Source organism: Cetorhinus maximus, chromosome 24 (genome assembly GCF_964194155.1).
Source record: "Cetorhinus maximus chromosome 24, sCetMax3.hap1.1, whole genome shotgun sequence".
Lineage (NCBI taxonomy): Eukaryota > Metazoa > Chordata > Chondrichthyes > Lamniformes > Cetorhinidae > Cetorhinus > Cetorhinus maximus.
Window position 1 is genome coordinate 33,288,365 of NC_135902.1, and position 17,301 is coordinate 33,305,665.

The window sequence follows — 17,301 nt, forward strand, 5'->3', positions numbered from 1 at the left end:
GTCAAGTCCCCTCTGGAGCACATATGTTTAAACAAGTTCACCTCTCATTCTTCTAAATTCCTGTGGCTATGGGTTCAACCTATCCTCATATGATAACCCCTTTACCCCAGGAATCTGTCGAGTTAATCTTCTCTAATGCAATTATATCCTTTCTTAAACAAGGAGACTGAAACTGTACACAGCACTTGAGATGTGGTCTCACTAAGGCCCTGTACGGCTGTAGCAACACTTCCCTACTTTTATGCTTGATTCCCCTTGCAATAAATGCCAACATTCCATTTGCTTTCTTAATCCCTTGCTGCCCCAGCATACTAACTTCTTGTGATTCATGTGCTAGGACATCCAGATCCCTCTGGTATTGTGGAGTTCTGCAGACTCTCTCCATTTACGTTCACATTTTCCCACATTATACTCTAACTGCCAATTTTTTGCCCACTCACTTAACCTATCTAAATCCTTCTGTAGATTCTTTATGTCCTCTTGACAACTTACTTTCCTACCTATCTTTGTGTCATCAGCAAATTTAGCTACCATACGTTTGGTCCCTTCATCCAAGTTATTGATATAGATTGTAAATAATTGAGGGTCCAGCACTTGATCCCTGTAGCACTCCACTAGTTACAGCTTGCAAACCCAAAAATGATCCATTTATCTCTACTCTCTTCTTTGTGTTAACTAACCAATCCTCTATTCATGATAATATGTTACCCCCATACCATGAGCCCTTATTTTGTAGAGTAACCTTTGATGTGGCACCTTATCAAATGCCTTTTGGGAATCCACACACCATATCCACATGTTCCCCTTTGTTCACCTTGCTTGTTGCTCTCTCAAAGAACTCTAATAAATTAGTCAAGCACTATTTCTCTTTCACAAAACCATGTTGACTCTGATGGATTGTATTATGATTTTCTAAATGTCCTGCCATTACCCTCCTAATAATGGATTCTAGCATTTTCTCTATGACAGATGTTAGGCTAACTGGCTATAGTTTCCTCCTTTCTTGAATAGAGGTGTCACATTTGTGATTTCCCAATCCACTGGGACCTTTCCAGAATCTAAGGAATTTTGGAAGATCACAACCAATGCATCTACTATCTCTGCAGCCATTTTTTTAAAGACTCTCGGATGCAGGCCATCAGTCCAAGGGACCTGTCAGCCTTTGGTGCTAGTAGTTTTCCTAGTACTTTTTCTCTAGAGGTTGTGATTGTTTTAAATTCCTCCCTCCCTGTTACCTCTTGATTTTCAAGTATTCTTGGGATGTTTTTTGTGCCTTCTACAGTAAAGATGAATTACAACGCTTCTGCCATTTCCATGTTTCATATTATTAATTCCCCAGTCTCACCCTGTAAGGGTCCAACACTCACTTGAGTTACTCTTTTTCTTTCTAAATACTCTTAGAAACTCTTACTAGCTGTATTTCTAGCTAGCTGTCTCTCATACTCTAATTTCTCCCTCCATTTTTTTTTTGTCATTCTTTGCTGGTTTCTAAAATCTGCCCAATCCTCTGACCTACCACTAATCCCCACAGTATTGCATGCTTTTTCTTTCAATTGGATACTATCCTTAACTTCCTTAGTTAGCCATGGATAGTGCATCTTCACAGAGTCTCTCCTTCTCAATGGAATATATCTTTGCTGAGAGTTATGAAATATCTCCTTCAATGCCTGCTACTGCTTCCCTACTGTCCTACCTTTTAACCTATTTTCCCAGTTCACTTTAGCCAACTTTGTCCTCATACCCTTGTAATAATCTTTATTTAAATTTAAGATACTAGCCTTAGAACCATTTTTCTCACCCTCAAACTGAATGTGAATGTTATGATCACTGTTGTAGTTTAGCAAGGACCAGGTGGATGGACAAACTGTGCTTGATGCAGTTTGGAACAGATTTCAAGATAATTCACTTCAGCAGTTCTGAAGATGTCAGATATTTGCAATTGCCAGCAAATTCCCTGAGATCAAATTACTGTTCCATATTCGGGGCCAGCCATAATCACAGTCTTTAAAAGCTGATTGGATAATTCCTTTTCAAAAGTTTTTACTTTTCTCATACTGAAACTATTCTGGATTTAGATATAAACAACAACTTGTCCGAGCAGTAGAGAGGGAGCGGGATCTGGAACAAATGAAAGTACAGGCAGAATTGGATTGGCAGCAACACTGTGAGGAGATAGAAAGAAGTCAGTATGCAAAATCAGAAGAGCTTATTCATAGTCTGAACCAAGCCCGAGATCAGGTAAGTCACAGAAAAGAAATTCAGTAAATTTGTTTTATTCCAGATCAGACCTCCATTTCAACATCCCATTTCGAAGCACCTGAGTCCATTCCCCAAGATTATTATTTTTGGGATTCTGGTTTAGGTGTCAGTTCCAATTTATATGATTGGGTGTCAATCCTTAAACATTCCAAACAAGTGAAGAGGGCAATCAGAAGATTGCATACCTCCATCACGCTGTGTTAACTCAATGTTAATACAATTACACAGCTCTTCTTTGAGGTTTTTCCCTGCCTGATTGGTGCTCTAATTACAAAGCTGAAAAAAAATACTTTTTATTAAGAGCTTCCATCGCAGTGAGGAGGCTTCAGGCCAATCCACAAACAACAACCAGCTTTGAAAACTCTACTCACATTTTGATAGCTGTGACAAATTCCATAGCAGCAGCTAAGACAATCCGCAACATTCTAAAATCGGCAACGATATTCCAAATAAAACAGCCTACAACATTCTTCAACAAGAGTCAAATTGTCCTGTCTCCTAATCTTAATGAATTCTTTAAAGAAATTCCAGGATCCAGATCTGCATCTTTGCCAAAAACTGGCAGTTATTCCTTGGGCTATACTCTATATGTGCACCAACTTTCATTACAATCTGTCCATTATTTTTTGAGATAGTCCATTAGGTTGTTTCCAACCTAACAGGGCAAAAACATTACCTCCACCCAACTTCAATGGTAGAGGTACTTGCATCAACTCGACTGAATGTATTTTTTTCAAAAACGTTCCCATTTGATTGATTTATTATATATTTTGTTAGCATTTTTTGCAGAAATATATACTGATAATATGTTGTCACTGGTTTACATATTTTGAATGCTTTGTGTGTGTGGTTAATTTTCTGCTTGATTTTTCTCTCCTCCTCTCTCTTTCCGATGGTCCTAGACGCATGGGATATTCTCTAGCTCTTCGTAAGTTATTTACATATATGCCCTGATATTGAGTGTTGGCAGAGTATTTAATTGAATGGAGTCAAAGATGAGTTCCATGTTTACAGTTGCATGGAATGTATAGCTCAAACAGGGCATTTGGCCCGACTAGTCCATACCAGCATTTATGGTTTCTCAGGCCTTTTCCTGTCTTTCCTAATCTAACTGTATCAGCATAACTCTCTATTCCCTTAGCCCTTGTGTGCTTATATAGCTTCCTCTTAAATGCATCTATCCTATATATCTAAACTACTCCCCTAGTTGCTAGTTCTGCATTCTAACCATTCTCTGGGTAAAGAAGTTCCTTTTATTTCTTCCTGGCTATCCTATATTGATGGTTTCTAGTTTTGTTCTTCCGCACAAGTGGAAACACAGTGTTTACTGTATCAAAACATTTCATAATTTTAAAGACCCTGCACTAGGTCATCCTTTTCTTTTCAAGAGAAAAGAAACTCAGTCCTTTCCTAATATAAAGGCAAAATACTGCAGATGCTGGAAATCTGAAACAAAAACAAAAAATGCTGGGAAAACTCAGCAGGTTGACAGCATCTGTGGAGAGAGAGACAGAGATAACATTTCGAGTGCATATGACTCTTTCCTTTTGGGTACAACCTCACAGTTCTGATATCATCCTTGTAAATCTTTTTTTTGCACTCTCTCTAGTGCCTCTACCCTTTTAATAATATAGTACCCCTAACTGTATATTGTGCTCCCAACCAAGGTTTGATACAAGTTTAGCACAACTTCTACTTTTCAATTCTGTCCTTTTGGAAGTAAACAGTGGTGCATGGTTTGCTTTTGGGTTTGTCTTATTGACCTGCTTTGCAACTTTTAGTGATTTCTGTATTTGTACTCCCTGATCCCTTTGCTTCTCTACCCCATTTGGATTCTTATTTTCTAAGTAATGTACAATCTCCTTACTTTCTTGCCAAAATGTAATACTCTCACTTAAATTCATTTGCCAATTATATGCCCATTCTGCAAGCTTATTAATACCTTGTAGTTTGTTGTAGTCCTCTGCAATGTAGACCATCCCTCACATTTTGCTGTGCACAAATTTTGAAATTGTGTTTTTACTTCCAAAGTCTAAATTGTAAATATAAATTATGAATAACAGTGGTGCCAGATCTGAACCTTGTGGGATCTCACTCCCCAACCTTCTGCTACTCTGAATAGCTACCTTTTACCCCTACTCTCTTCTTTTTGTCTTTCAGCTAGCCAGTTATCCATTCCATTACTTGTCCCCCTGACTCTATATGCTTTGATCTTATTCATTTGTCCATTATGCATTATGTGGTACCTTAGCTAAATTTTCAAAAGGCCTTTTATGGGTTACATCTACTGTGCTACCCTTGTCTATTTAATCTCTGGTACCTCTTCTAAGAGTTCAGTGAGGTTGGTCAAGCAAGACATTCCCTTTTAAATGTTGACTATTCATTATTATATTTTTGGTTTCCAGATATTTTTCTGTTTTCTCCTTTAGTAGTAATTTCATTATTTTTCCTACTACTAATGTTAATCTAACCGGTCTATAGTTTCCTGGACACCTTCCATATCACTTCTTAAAATATAGCTGTAATGTTAGCTATCTCTGGTACTACCCCTTTTCTAGTGAATTATTAAATGTGTTTAACAGTGCCTCTGCAATTCTTGCCTGGATTCTTTTGTAATGCATGGATCTGTCTGGACCAGGGGATTTATCCTGTTTGAGATAAATTAGTTCAGTTAATATTTCTCCTCTTTTTATTTTAAATACAGTTATATAATTTCTATTCTCAAGTTCCAATGTCATGTTCACTTGGTCCATCTTCTTGCCAAATACTGAAGTAAAATGATTATTTATTATTTCTGATATTTCACTGTTGCTGTTTGTGATCTTTGACCTGACAGTCCCATAATGGCCCTATTCCCATCTCACTTTTTCCCCTCTGTCTTTATTGACCTTGGCTTTGTGTGCACCCTCCCAGCAGGAGTTGCTTGATATCCAGCTTTCAGACCCCATTGCTAATTTTCCTCTTTGCAGTCCAGAGACTCAAATACTGGCCTTGCCTCTGTCCTTGTTGATGTTAGTCACTCTGTATATACTGGGGATTGAATCTGAGATCTCCCTATTTGTTATGTCCAGGGTTCCGCCTATAATTGTCTGGTGGTTGTGTTAATTTCTGCTCCATTTAGATTGTTTTCTCCCATGCATTTAGTTAATTATTGCCATTTCTCCTGTTTTGCATGGCACTATTTTCCCCTTTCCACAAAGAAAAAAGCATTTGGTTTCAATGAAATCTTCAAAAGGTGCTGCTGCACAGACTGCCAGAAAAGGTCCAAGGTGATGAGACCACGTCTAACTGGCGCATGATAGGTGTTTACCCGCATGTACATCTGTCAACTCAGCAGGGGAATATGCTTCTTTGCTATGAGGTGGGAATATTATGCTAGGCTGTTTGCTGTGGAGACTTGCTTTAAGTAAGCAGACTCATCTGAAATGGAACTAATTTTGTGGGAATTGTTACTTCACGGCTTTCTGCATTGTTCCCCAGAATCATTGGGTGGAATTTTTAATAGTTTGAAACGGTGATTTTGGGGTGGGTGGGTGCTTAAACCTTTCCCTTGCACAGCATTTTGAGGGGGACGGAGCGGGGGGGTGTCTTGGGTCGGGGGAAAGGATTGGGTGGGGTGTTGACAGGGCCCTCTGCTTAGAGATTTCCCAGGTTCATGAGAGGGGGTGCTCAGGAAGGGTGCCAGAAGGAAGGAAGCACATAAAAGGACATAGAATAAAACAAAAGTGAGATAGGGTCGACTAGCAATGAAGAGTGGCATATACAGGAGCAGAGGCACATCCATGGGCAGCAGGAGAGCAGGGGTCAGGAACAATGGGTAAGAAGGCAATGCAACATCAACGGAAAAGCTACCTGAAAATGTTGGAATATTATTGTCACAGCAGCTATGCCTGTCCAGACAGACTGTCGCTGACGTGTGCCATCGTTCACAGTCATCTAAGAGTTTGCAGCAACTGTCACCATGGTGAAATGAAGACTCACAATTCTACCTTCATGCAAAAACATACCCAGTGCTTTATTAAAGTACAGGGTGAAATTATTTCCATCAGAGAAACCCAAGTGACCCACAAAGTGGCCTGGCTCACAGCCATTCCTACATGGTGTTGCTACTGTGGCTGAGGATAAGATCAAGGCAGACTGCTCGCTAGTGTCTGTCTGGGCTTGAGATGCCTGCGGCAGTTGGCCTCAGTATGGAGGTACCAGGAGGTGCACCATCAAAGGCTGCTGCACCAAATTCACTGCAGGGGCAGCCTCTGACAGGGTGTGGCTCCACAGATTTTCCACCTATCTGATGGGCTGTGGAGGCGAATGATGATGACAGAGCCCCGTGAGCGGTGGCTCCTCACCATCACTTGTTGCCTCCTCAGCCCTTTCATGGCACCCTTGATCGCTGGAGAAAGCTACCAGCTGAGGCATTGCTCGCATCCACTCCATGCTTCATTATGTTATGTGCAACACAGGCCAGTCTATGCCGCAGAATGTGGCATGGATTCCAGGCATGTCACTGCGCTATTCCTGCATCCACTCTGAGTGATGACGAATATGGCTTTCCATGAGGTTCGCCACTCCCTCAAAGGAGGAGCTCATGTACTCAAAACATTGATATATTGTGGAGCACATGAGATGGATGGACTCCTCCATTCTCATCCCATGACTCCGTAGTGCCTCAGATTTTTTTAAATTCATTCATGGGATGTGGGCGTTGCTGGCTGGGCCAGCATTTATTGCCCATCCCTAATTGTGCTTGAGAAAATTGTGGTGAGCTGCCTTCTTAAACCATTGCAGTCCATGTGGTGTAGGTACACCCACAGTGCTGTTAGGGGGGAGTTCCAGGATTTTGACCCAGCGACGGTGAAGGAAAGGTGATATATTTGCAAGTCAGGATGCTGAGTGACTTGGAGGGGAGCTTCCAGGTGGTGGTGTTCCCATCTATCTGTTGCCTTTGTCCTTAAACGAACATATGAACAAGGAGCAGGATTAGGCCATTCAGCCCCTCGACCCTGCTCCGCCATTTAATAAGATCATGGCTGACCTGAAAGTAACCTGAAATCTGCATCCCACCTACTGCCCATAACCTATCATCCCCTTGCTTACCAAAAATCTATCCACCTCTGCCTTAAAAATATTCAAAGACTCTGCTTCCACCATCTTTTCAGGGAGAGGGTTCAGAAGACTCACGACCCTCTCAGTGAAAACATTTCACCTCATCTCTGTTTTAAAATGGGCTACCCCTTATTTTTAAACAGTGACTCCTAGATCTAGATTATTCCACAAGAGGAAACATATTCTCCACATCCTCCCTGTCAAGACCCCTCAGGATCTTATATGTTTCAATCAAGTCACCTCTCATTCTTCTAACCTCCAGCTGATACAAGTCTAGTCTTCCAACCTTTCCTCATAAGACAACCCACCCATTCCAGGTATTAGTCTGGTAAACCTTCTCTGAACTGCTTCCAATGCATTTATATCCTTCCTTAAATAAGGTGACCATTAATGTACACAGTACTCCAAATGTGGCCTCACTAGTGCCCTGTACAATTGAAGCATAACCTCCCTACTTTTGTATTCAATTCCCCTTGCAATAAATGATAACATTAGATGATAGTGGTCGTGGGCTTAGAAGGTGCTTTCTAAGGAGGCTTGGTGAGCACCTGCAGTGCAACTTGTAGATGGTACACACAGTTGCCACTGTGTGTCGGTGGTGGAGGGAGTGAATATCTATGGGTGGGGTGCCAATCAAGCGGGCTGCTTTGTCCTGAATGGTGTCAAGCTTCTTGAGTGTTGTTGGAGCTGCACTCATCCAGGTGAGTGGAGAGTCTTCCAACACACTCCTGACTTGTGCCTTGTTGATGGTGGACAGGCTTTTGGGATCAGGAAGCGAGTTACTTGCTGCAGGATTCCTAGCCTCTGACCTGCTTTTGTAGCCACAGTATTTATATTGCTAGTCAAGTTCCGTTTCTGGTCAATGGTAGCCCCCAGGATGTTGTTAGTGGGGGAATTTAGCAATGATAATGTCATTGAATGTTAAGGGGCGATGGTTCAATTCTCTCTTGTTGGAGATGGTCATTGTCTGGCACTTTTGTGGCGCAAATTGCACTTGCCACTTGTCAGCCCAAGCCTGGATATTGTCCAGGTCTTGCTGCATTTGGTCATGGACTGCTTCACTATCTGAGGATTTGCAAATAGTGTTGAACATTGTGCAATCGTCAGTGAACATCCCCACTTCTGACCTTCTGATGAAGCAGCTGAAGATGGTTGGACCTAGGACACTACCCTAAAGAACTCCTGCAGTGATGTCCTGGAACTGAGATGATTCACCTTTAACAACCGCAACCATCTCCCTTTGCACTAGGTCTGACTCCAACCAGCGGAGAGTTAATGTCCGATGACTCTGACATTCTCCAGTTAGAGTCACCTTTTGTGTGATTCCCGAGACTCTGCATCTTTGCCCTGCATCTGTCTTCCATCCTCCAAGGGGGACTAGCCACCGCTAAATCTGCATCCTCCTGCTCTGATGTGATGTGTGCTTCATCCTGTGCCACTCTCTAATAACGCATGAGGATCCACTGAGGTGTGAATACCTGCACTGGTGGAGGCAGCCTAGGAAAGATCTGATGGTGCCTTCCCGAGGTATCTTCCACCTGACTCCTTGGGAATGTTATTTGGTGTGGGCTCCTGCCCCTCTGTGGCCAACTCTGAGGGAGACATAAGAGAGGATGGTTATGAGAGATCAGGACAGTCAACAAATGCTCAAGCTGCTAAAAATATTGAAATGACAGCTCAAGCTTTGACAGTTTAGGGAGCATGGAGAGCATTGCCATGCATCCCCTGAACATGGTAAAAATATCCTAACGTCACCATGTTCACGGCAGACCCCTGTTTCTCCATCCCCAGTGTCTCTTGTGGCTTGGCACTTTGAGGAGCTGGCCCTTAATTTGGTCAAAGTAAGTGACATTGTGGCACCCTGGTGCCAAGGTGTTCTCTATTTCTCCCTGGCATTTAACTCCCATTTGGCCTGCAAGGTGAATAAAGATGCAGTTAGGACAATGCCCTTCTTCCTCACCACTCATAGCTTTTCATTCTCAAACATGGCTGCAGCCTGCACTCCAGCCTCCTGACCAACAGTACTAGGGCTCTGACTTTTGTTTATGGGTCATCAAGGCTGCTGAACACACATCTCTCCCATCACCAGGAGAACACTATTCACCCTGAGGATACCTGTCTCTTTTGCACTTTTGCTGGCCAGGATGCATGCCATCTGGGTTTACCTGTGGACTCGTCTTTACATATCTGAGAATGCCATTGAAATGCTTCCGATACTGAGACCAGTTCCTTGTCGCCACACCTCTATTGCAGACCTCATGAGCCACCTCCAGCCAGCCTCCCTCAGTAAGCCTTGCAGGCTTTCTGTTGTCACTGGCAGGGAACAGAATATTTTGGTGCTCAAATCATCGCTTTCAGCAGCACCTCCAGTAAAGCATCAGAAAAAAGGGAGGCTGCCCTTGCAGGGAAATTGGGGGTCATCTTGCTCAATGCATTCTGCACCCTCCTCCCATCCCTTAGACAAATGGCAAGCCTCAGCAATGGCTGCTACCCTGCCTTTAAATTGGGCCCACTGCTGCCTATGTCCTGTCTTCTCATGTCCACTGGCATTAATTGGGCAGCAAACATGACTAGGCCAAATAACTGTCTTACATAGCAAAACCACAATGTGCACATGTTACCAATGTGGTGCAGGGTCGAGTCTCAGAAGTGACTTGATTCCAGAATGGAATTCCCCTTACTGAGTACAGAATGTATCCAAACTGCTCCAGCAAGTGCACCCTCCTTGCCACAATCCCTCCACTGTGCATTAGTTGTCAAAGGATAGAATTGATGGAATTTGGTTGGAATTCAGAATTTTTGAAGTATGATGTGTTGACTATTTGGCATTCTACTGCAAGATTTCTGTACCTCTCTCTGTTCCTCCTCTGTTATCCAGTGTTCTGAATCTAATTCCCATGACTCCTATCAGCTTTCCGCATTGTCTGTTGACAGGGCAACAATTTGCGAAGGAATAGGAGGCATATATGAGTATCCTTTAGGTTATAGCACTGTTTTAGGGATAGTGAGAGGTTAATTGGCATTGAAATTTATTGATATTAGTTCTTGACCATAAACATGGTGCTTAAATGAGAAGTAATGAAAAGGTTTGTGTTGAGTTAGGTGCAATTTGTCTGCGAGCTGCTGGAAAGTTGTAATTTTATCCTTGCAGAAGAGTCAGTCTAATTTAGTCATATTTTCATACCAGTTTCTGAATCCATTTATTCAGCAGACTGGAAAGTTATTGAGTAGTTTGAGCAAAATAAAGGCTTCTCACCACTGTTGTTATTTCTGCTACAGTGGATGATCCTGCACGCCTGATCCCTTTGTATTTGGGGGACATGTATACTAATTAGCAAGGGAAGTTTCAAGAGGTGCTTCTGTAATATCAAAACAACATGTGTCTACCAGCTTCAATTGCAATAAATTTAACCTGTTTTCATGTCAGTTACTTACATTAGAGAACTTTTTTTGTGATTGTTTTTGTAGGGAGGGGATTTCCATGATCTGTATGGCCCAGCTATTCATTATATGAATTCACTGACAAGAAAATCAACACTTCTATCCGTAGCTAAATGTGCAACAGCTACAGACATAACTATTTGGTAATCTTCGAACGTGAGCCAAATGTTCTCTGGTGCTATAAGTAGCCTTGCTGCTCATTTCCTAATTGTTTTATGTAGATTATCAGATGTATCTGTTTTAAAAAGTGCCAGAAAGATTTGGAGTTTTTAAAGAAAATGTAGGAATTGTGAAGTAGAGTGGTCATGAAAAGGGATCTGAAATTGTCTGATTACTCCAATTTCATTGTACATTGATTATAAGAAACATTTTGATGCAAATTTTGAAGCTATCCATAGATTGGGCCATCTGCTGATATTTTTTCCTTCCCCTGTTGATTCTAATACATATTTGAAAGCTATGGCCAAACCATATGGTTAGAAGGGCTGAATTCCTAGTCTGAGTCAGATTATTTACTTCTGGCTAAATAGCCACAAATGGTACAGACCAGGAAGGTCCGACAGCTCAGTCCTTGTTCTATGCTGAGTTAACTGATTTCAGCAAAGTTGACAGTGTCATCAAGCAGCACTTGGACAGCAAAAAGCTGCTCACTGACGCTCAGTTGGGGTTCCGCTAGGGCCAGTCAGCTCCTGACCTCATTAAAGCATTAGTCCAAACATGGACAAAGAGCTGAATTCCAGAGGTGAGGTGAGAGTGACTGCCCTTGACATCAAAGCAGCATTTGACCAGATGTGGCATCAAGGAGCCCTGGTAAAATTGAAGTCAATGGGAATCAGGGAGAAAACTCTCTGCTGGTTGGAAACCTAGCACAAAGGAAGGTGGTTGTGGTTGTTGGAGGCCAACATCTGAGTACTGGGACACTGCTGCAGGAGTTTCTCAGGGTAGTGTCCTAGACCATCTTCAACTGCTTCATCAATGACCTTCCCTCCATCATAAGGTCAGAAGTGGTGATGTTTGCTGAGGATTGTACGATGTTTAGTACCATTCACAGCTCCATAGATACTGATGCAATCTGTGCCGCTTCAGTATGCAGCAAGACTTGGACAACATTCAGGCTTGGGTTGATAAGTGGCAAGTAACATTTGTGCCACATAAGTACCAGGCAATGACCATCTCCAACAAGAAAGAATGTAACCATCTCCTCTTATCATTCAATGGCATTGCCATTGCTGAATCCCTGACTATCAATATTCTAGGGGGTTACCATTGACCAGAAACTGAACTGGACCAGCCATTTAAATACTGTGGCTACAAGAGCCGGTCAGAGCCTTTAAATTTTGAGGTGAGTAACTCTCCACCTTAATCCCCAGAGCCTGTCCACAATTTACAAAGCATAAGTCAGGAGTGTGATGGAATACTCTTCACTTGCCTGGATGAGTGCAGCTCCAACAACACTCAAGAAGCTTGACACTATCCAGGACAAAGCAGCCTGGTTGACTGGCACCCCATCTACCAAGCTGAGTATTCATTCCCTCCACCACCAATGCACAGTGGCAGGAGTGTGTACCATATACAAGATGTACTTCAGCAACGCACCAAGGCTCTTTTGATAGCACTTTCCAAACCCGCGAACTCGGAGCAACAGACGCATTGGAACACCACCACCTGCAAGCTCCCCTCCGAGCCACACACCATCCTTTCTTGGAACTATGTCGCTGTTCCTTCACTGCCATGGATCAAAATCCTGGAACTGACTCCCTAATAGCACTGTGGGTGTACCTCCACCAGATGAACTGCAGCGGTTCAAGAAGGCGGCTTACCACCACCAGCTTCTCAAGGGTAGTTAGGGATGGGCAACAAATGCTGGTCTTGCCAGTGCTGCCCATATTCCATGAAAGAATATAACAAGCTGGGTGTCAGGAGAAATAATGCATTGGTTTTTATTCCCTTTTGCTCCTGGGGCATGGAGGGCGAATTAGTTAAAATTGGACTTGTCTGTGATACCCTCCTGACTTTAATGGTATGAATATTGGCCATGTGGGTGAGGTACCATAGTGAAACCAGCACTTTTGGAACTGTAACCCAATAAGGAGGTAAGACTATCAGAAGAAAATGGGAAGGGAACAAATTTGCCTTTAAAAATTGTCAAGAATATTTGTTTTTTTTAAGGTAAATCGGACCAGCTGCTGAGAATTACTGCAGAGGAGAACTCCTGAGTGATTTTACCATTCTTTAGATCTTGACCCAGCTTCTGCAGCAAGTTCTTGAAAGTGATTGCCTGTCCATACAATTCTCTTTAGGTTACGGCTGAACTACGAGAAAAAGACCGTAAACTGCAGGAGGTGGAGACATTAGTTCGAACATTGACCCTAGAAAGAGACCGAACAATAGCTGCACTGCAGGAGCATGGTGTTTTTCCAGAGCGAGATTCACAGGTGAAAATTATTTATCATTAATGTGATATAATGCCAGTAATGTTCTCCCATTGTCTTCTGCTTCCTTCCCCACTTCCTGTTTTTAAAAGGGAAAGACTTTACCAAGCTTTGCCTCTGATATTGTTTTCCCCAAATGTCAGTTGTCAAAATTGGCAAGACTCTCCATTATCATAAAAATTCTGACAAAGCTCACTGGAAAGGAGATTTTCATACAAGGCTCCGCAAACCAGCCCGATACTAGATTATTCCCTTCAAAGCTAACTCCAATTTAATATTGGAGTAAGTTATTCATACCATACACATGCCCTGTTTAAAATTGTACAGATTGTTTAAAGTAGTTCATTTTCCAGTACCAAATCCCTGCAGTTTATTGATCACACAATTGACACAGAATATTTCACAGGAACTAGACAAATATCATTCATTGTGAGCTTAACTGTTTGAATTTCAGATTTAAAATTCTCGCTTTTCATACTTTTATGAAGGCAGAAAAATCAAAATTGGAAAATTTATCCAGAGTTATTAGAATTAAGTGTCTTATACTTGGATTTTCCGGTCTTAGCCGTGCTTCCAAGTGTAGGGGTTCAGCAAAGATTGGTTGTTTCATGACCTGAAAGGATGGAAAATAGGTGGGTTCCCATGCACCTCCAGTTTCACGGTACGACAAGTGAAAGAGTAAATCCGCTCCCATCATGACCAGGTAACGGGGAAACTGAAGAAAGAGGGTAAAATCTAGTTAGAAAAAAGATTAATTCCCAGCAATTGTCACATATTTGGCTCAGTTTTAGTATTGATCATGTGTTTCTAAACAAATTTAGATTAGCCTGTAGTAGGACATATACTTGTGGCTCTGCCTGGTCACTGTACTGCCCTTAAACACTCATTTTCTTCTTTAACTGAACTAAATTGCTTATAGAAATGAAACTACAGCATCAACAATTTACATCTATATAGTGCCTTCTATGTATCAAAACATCCCAAGGTACTTTATAAGAAGAATGGTGGGCACCAAGTAGGAAATAAGGAATAAAGGTAGTGCATGTGGCCAAAGGTAGAGTAAAAGAATTAAGTTTAGAAGAATTAAATTTAGAAGACAGATGTGAGGCTGAAGTCTATGCCACTGATTCTGGTGCAGAGGGGGGAGCTTCATGAATGGGTTAGAGTTGGAAGAACAGAGGTTGTTTGGTTTCATAAGTAGGAGTATAGCACACTAAAGCCAAGAATGATGCTAAAGCTGTACTATTTTTTAGCTGGGCTACAGCTAGAATATTTTGCCCAGCTTTGGTGCCTTACCCTGGGAAGGATGTCAAGGTGATGAAGAGGGTGTAGAAGAGATTCACAAAGATGATATCAGGGATGGGACATTAGTAAAGTTTAGAACATTAAAACAAAGCATGTCGAGAGGAGATCTGATGCAAAATTATTGCGGATTTTTTGCAGATAAATCAGGAAAATCTATTTCACTGGATGGGTGAGTTGATAACTAAAGGGTATGAATTTAAGATTGGAAACAAAAAGAGAGGTTAAGATATTTTTCTTTTTGGAGGGTGTTAAGACATGGATTGGCCTTGCAGAAATAGTATTGGAAACAGAATCTGTAATAGTTTTTAAAAAGGAAGTGAAAAAAATTTGCATTGCAAAATACAAATGGTGACATCAGTTGTGGGTAGGAATTTGCCACCATGAAGACGTGTGGTTTCAGAAGCTCCAAAGCAGACGCCAGCTCTGCAAATGAGGCATCAGCAGATATCATCCTGCATCACCAGCAAGGGACAACTTCATGTGTGGCACTTGTAGCAAATTTTCCCTTTCCAAAATCGGCTTGTTTAACCACCAAAAATGCAGCAGGTGATCTCATATGACCTCGCCAAAGTTCTGGAGCTGCATTCCCACCCTCTGTCGCAGATGGAAGGATGTCAATCAATCACGATAAACATTTGCAAAAGAGATTTTTAAAAGGATACAGGGAGAGTGTAGGGCAATAATTGAGTTACTTATAGCCCACTGCATGTGTCCTGATTCTAAATGGCCTCCGTCAGTGATGCGCAATTCTATGATTCCAGATTGTTGGATGTAGAACTGGTGAAGCTTGTACAGGTGAGATAGAACATGGAACATGGCCCTTGAAGATAAGGAAGAAGATTTTGCAATTAATATTTTGATTGACTGAGAACTAGTGGAGGTGCTCAAGGAAAAGGAAAATAACTTTGTGGGACTTTGTGTTGATAGGATGCATGACATGCAGTTTTGAAGATATTGGAGTTTTGTGTAGGAATGCAGCATAGATAGGCCCTTGTTGAGGTGAAAGTGGGCCATTTGTGGGTTTGAATCTTATTCCTGGGTTGAGCAGGATATCAATATTCTGCAGCTGTCAACTGAATCTGAGAGAGCTGTTTGAGAGGTACGTGGAGTTGACACATGCATGTAGAGTTGCTGGTCTGGAACTGTTTTTGCTATTAAGTTGCAGGTCCAGCATGCAGGTTACAGGAACAGGCTAAAGTTCAAAGTCATTGGTATCCATGTCGAAGCTGACCACGTGGTTGTGGAAAAGGAGCAGCATATAGATAAAGAATCAAAGGAGGTAAAAGTTAAGCCTTTGAATAAATCGTAACTGAGCTCATGAACTTGGGAAGAGAAATTTTGAAATATATGGAGTGATTTCGTTGAAACAGGTAATAGGAGAATGTGATGTCAAGGCAGTTGTTTCAACTATGAAGTTTACAAGATTGTTATGTTTTGGGACAGTATTTAGGGTAAAATGGAGGATTGAAGTGGGTCATGTGACCTTTTTGAATCCTGCCCGACAACAATCTTGGGGGCTTGGTTGTTAAAGGGGGGTGGCGGGCAGGTTATCTTACTGAGAAGAAGGTGCAACGTATTCACGCCTGTAAACATTGACCAGGGTAGCTGTGCTCACAGTGTATAAATTGTTAGTCTCCAGGAGGTGTTAGGAATGTCAGTTTTGTAAATGGTTATACCTTAAACTGTCTAGTTAATTCCAAGATAAAATGAAGTTGGGGGTCTAGAGGATAGCTAGTTAGCATTTCTACATGGATACAAGGTACATGTCTTTTGCAGTTTCCCTTTAAGGGGCTGGCTTTTACTTTGTCCCTGATTTTGTCAATTTAGTTTATTTATTTGTGCTCGAAAGAGTTACACCAGAAGCTCAACATTAACATGGCAGTAAAAGTTGCTGGGGCACTCCTTTCTATGGCAACATGGAGGTGAGTTTGGGAAGGAAGAAGTCCATAGGAAGCCATTTTAGGATTGGGTTCCAGATTTCTTCTAAAAAGATTTCTGAACCTCTCAGACACGGTTAGTCTGCTAGAACCTGAGAGAGAGAGAGAGCAGAGAGAAAGAGGCAGCAAATCTCTGTTCACCATGCAGGATGTGGGTGGGAACTTGTGCTCGAAATGAAGAAGCCAAGCTTGTGAGGGCTTAAACAAAGCTGGAAGATTTTCTTAGCTTTGGCTAGAGGGAGGGATGTCCAATTTGTCAGTTTGGGTCAAAGGTGTTTTTCTTTAAATTGCCAGGGGTTATTGCCCATTCTTGACCAATTTTCTTCCACAGTCCATCCCAAATCTGCCACAAAATGGGCATCAGATAGCAGGAAAATCTGATCTACTTTCAACCCCAATCAGTTTTAGGTAAATATCTCCACCAGAGAGCATTTTCATGTACATGAAAGAAGGGGCAAATAACTCCAGCATTTAATTTTATAAAGGAGCATTGCTGGCTATCATTAGAGAGGCAAAAATGTTGCTACAGGCTTTCTTATTAGAGTAATGCACTTGTTCAGTATTTGTGGCTAAAAATATATATATATTTATATGGCTGGAATTTTCTGGCCCCTCCCACCGGTGGGATCTTCTGGCCCTGCCAAAGCCAACGGATGTTTGAATGGCTCGCCACATCTGCCGTGTGGGAACCCGCCACAGTGGGGCTTGGAAACCTTGGCCATGGAGATTTCGGTATCTTCAGCTTACCAATAGTGTCCGCATTGCAGCAGTTCGTGGAGAGATTATTTCAACCATTAAGTCGAGGGTACAATGGTTTGCCTATT

General features: G+C 41.9%; 1 protein-coding gene across 4 annotated transcripts in view; it reads left to right on the forward strand.

Moving 5' to 3' along the window:
- The window catches only part of ccdc57 (coiled-coil domain containing 57), a 184,594-nt gene that overhangs the window by 100,574 nt on the left and 66,719 nt on the right, over nt 1-17,301 (forward strand). For all 4 annotated transcript variants that reach the window (XM_078570969.1, XM_078570970.1, XM_078570972.1 and 1 more), the window contains exons 9-10: nt 2,076-2,238; nt 13,104-13,238. In XM_078570969.1, coding sequence (XP_078427095.1) covers nt 2,076-2,238; nt 13,104-13,238 — 298 coding nt within the window. The remainder of the gene's footprint in view (nt 1-2,075; nt 2,239-13,103; nt 13,239-17,301) is intronic.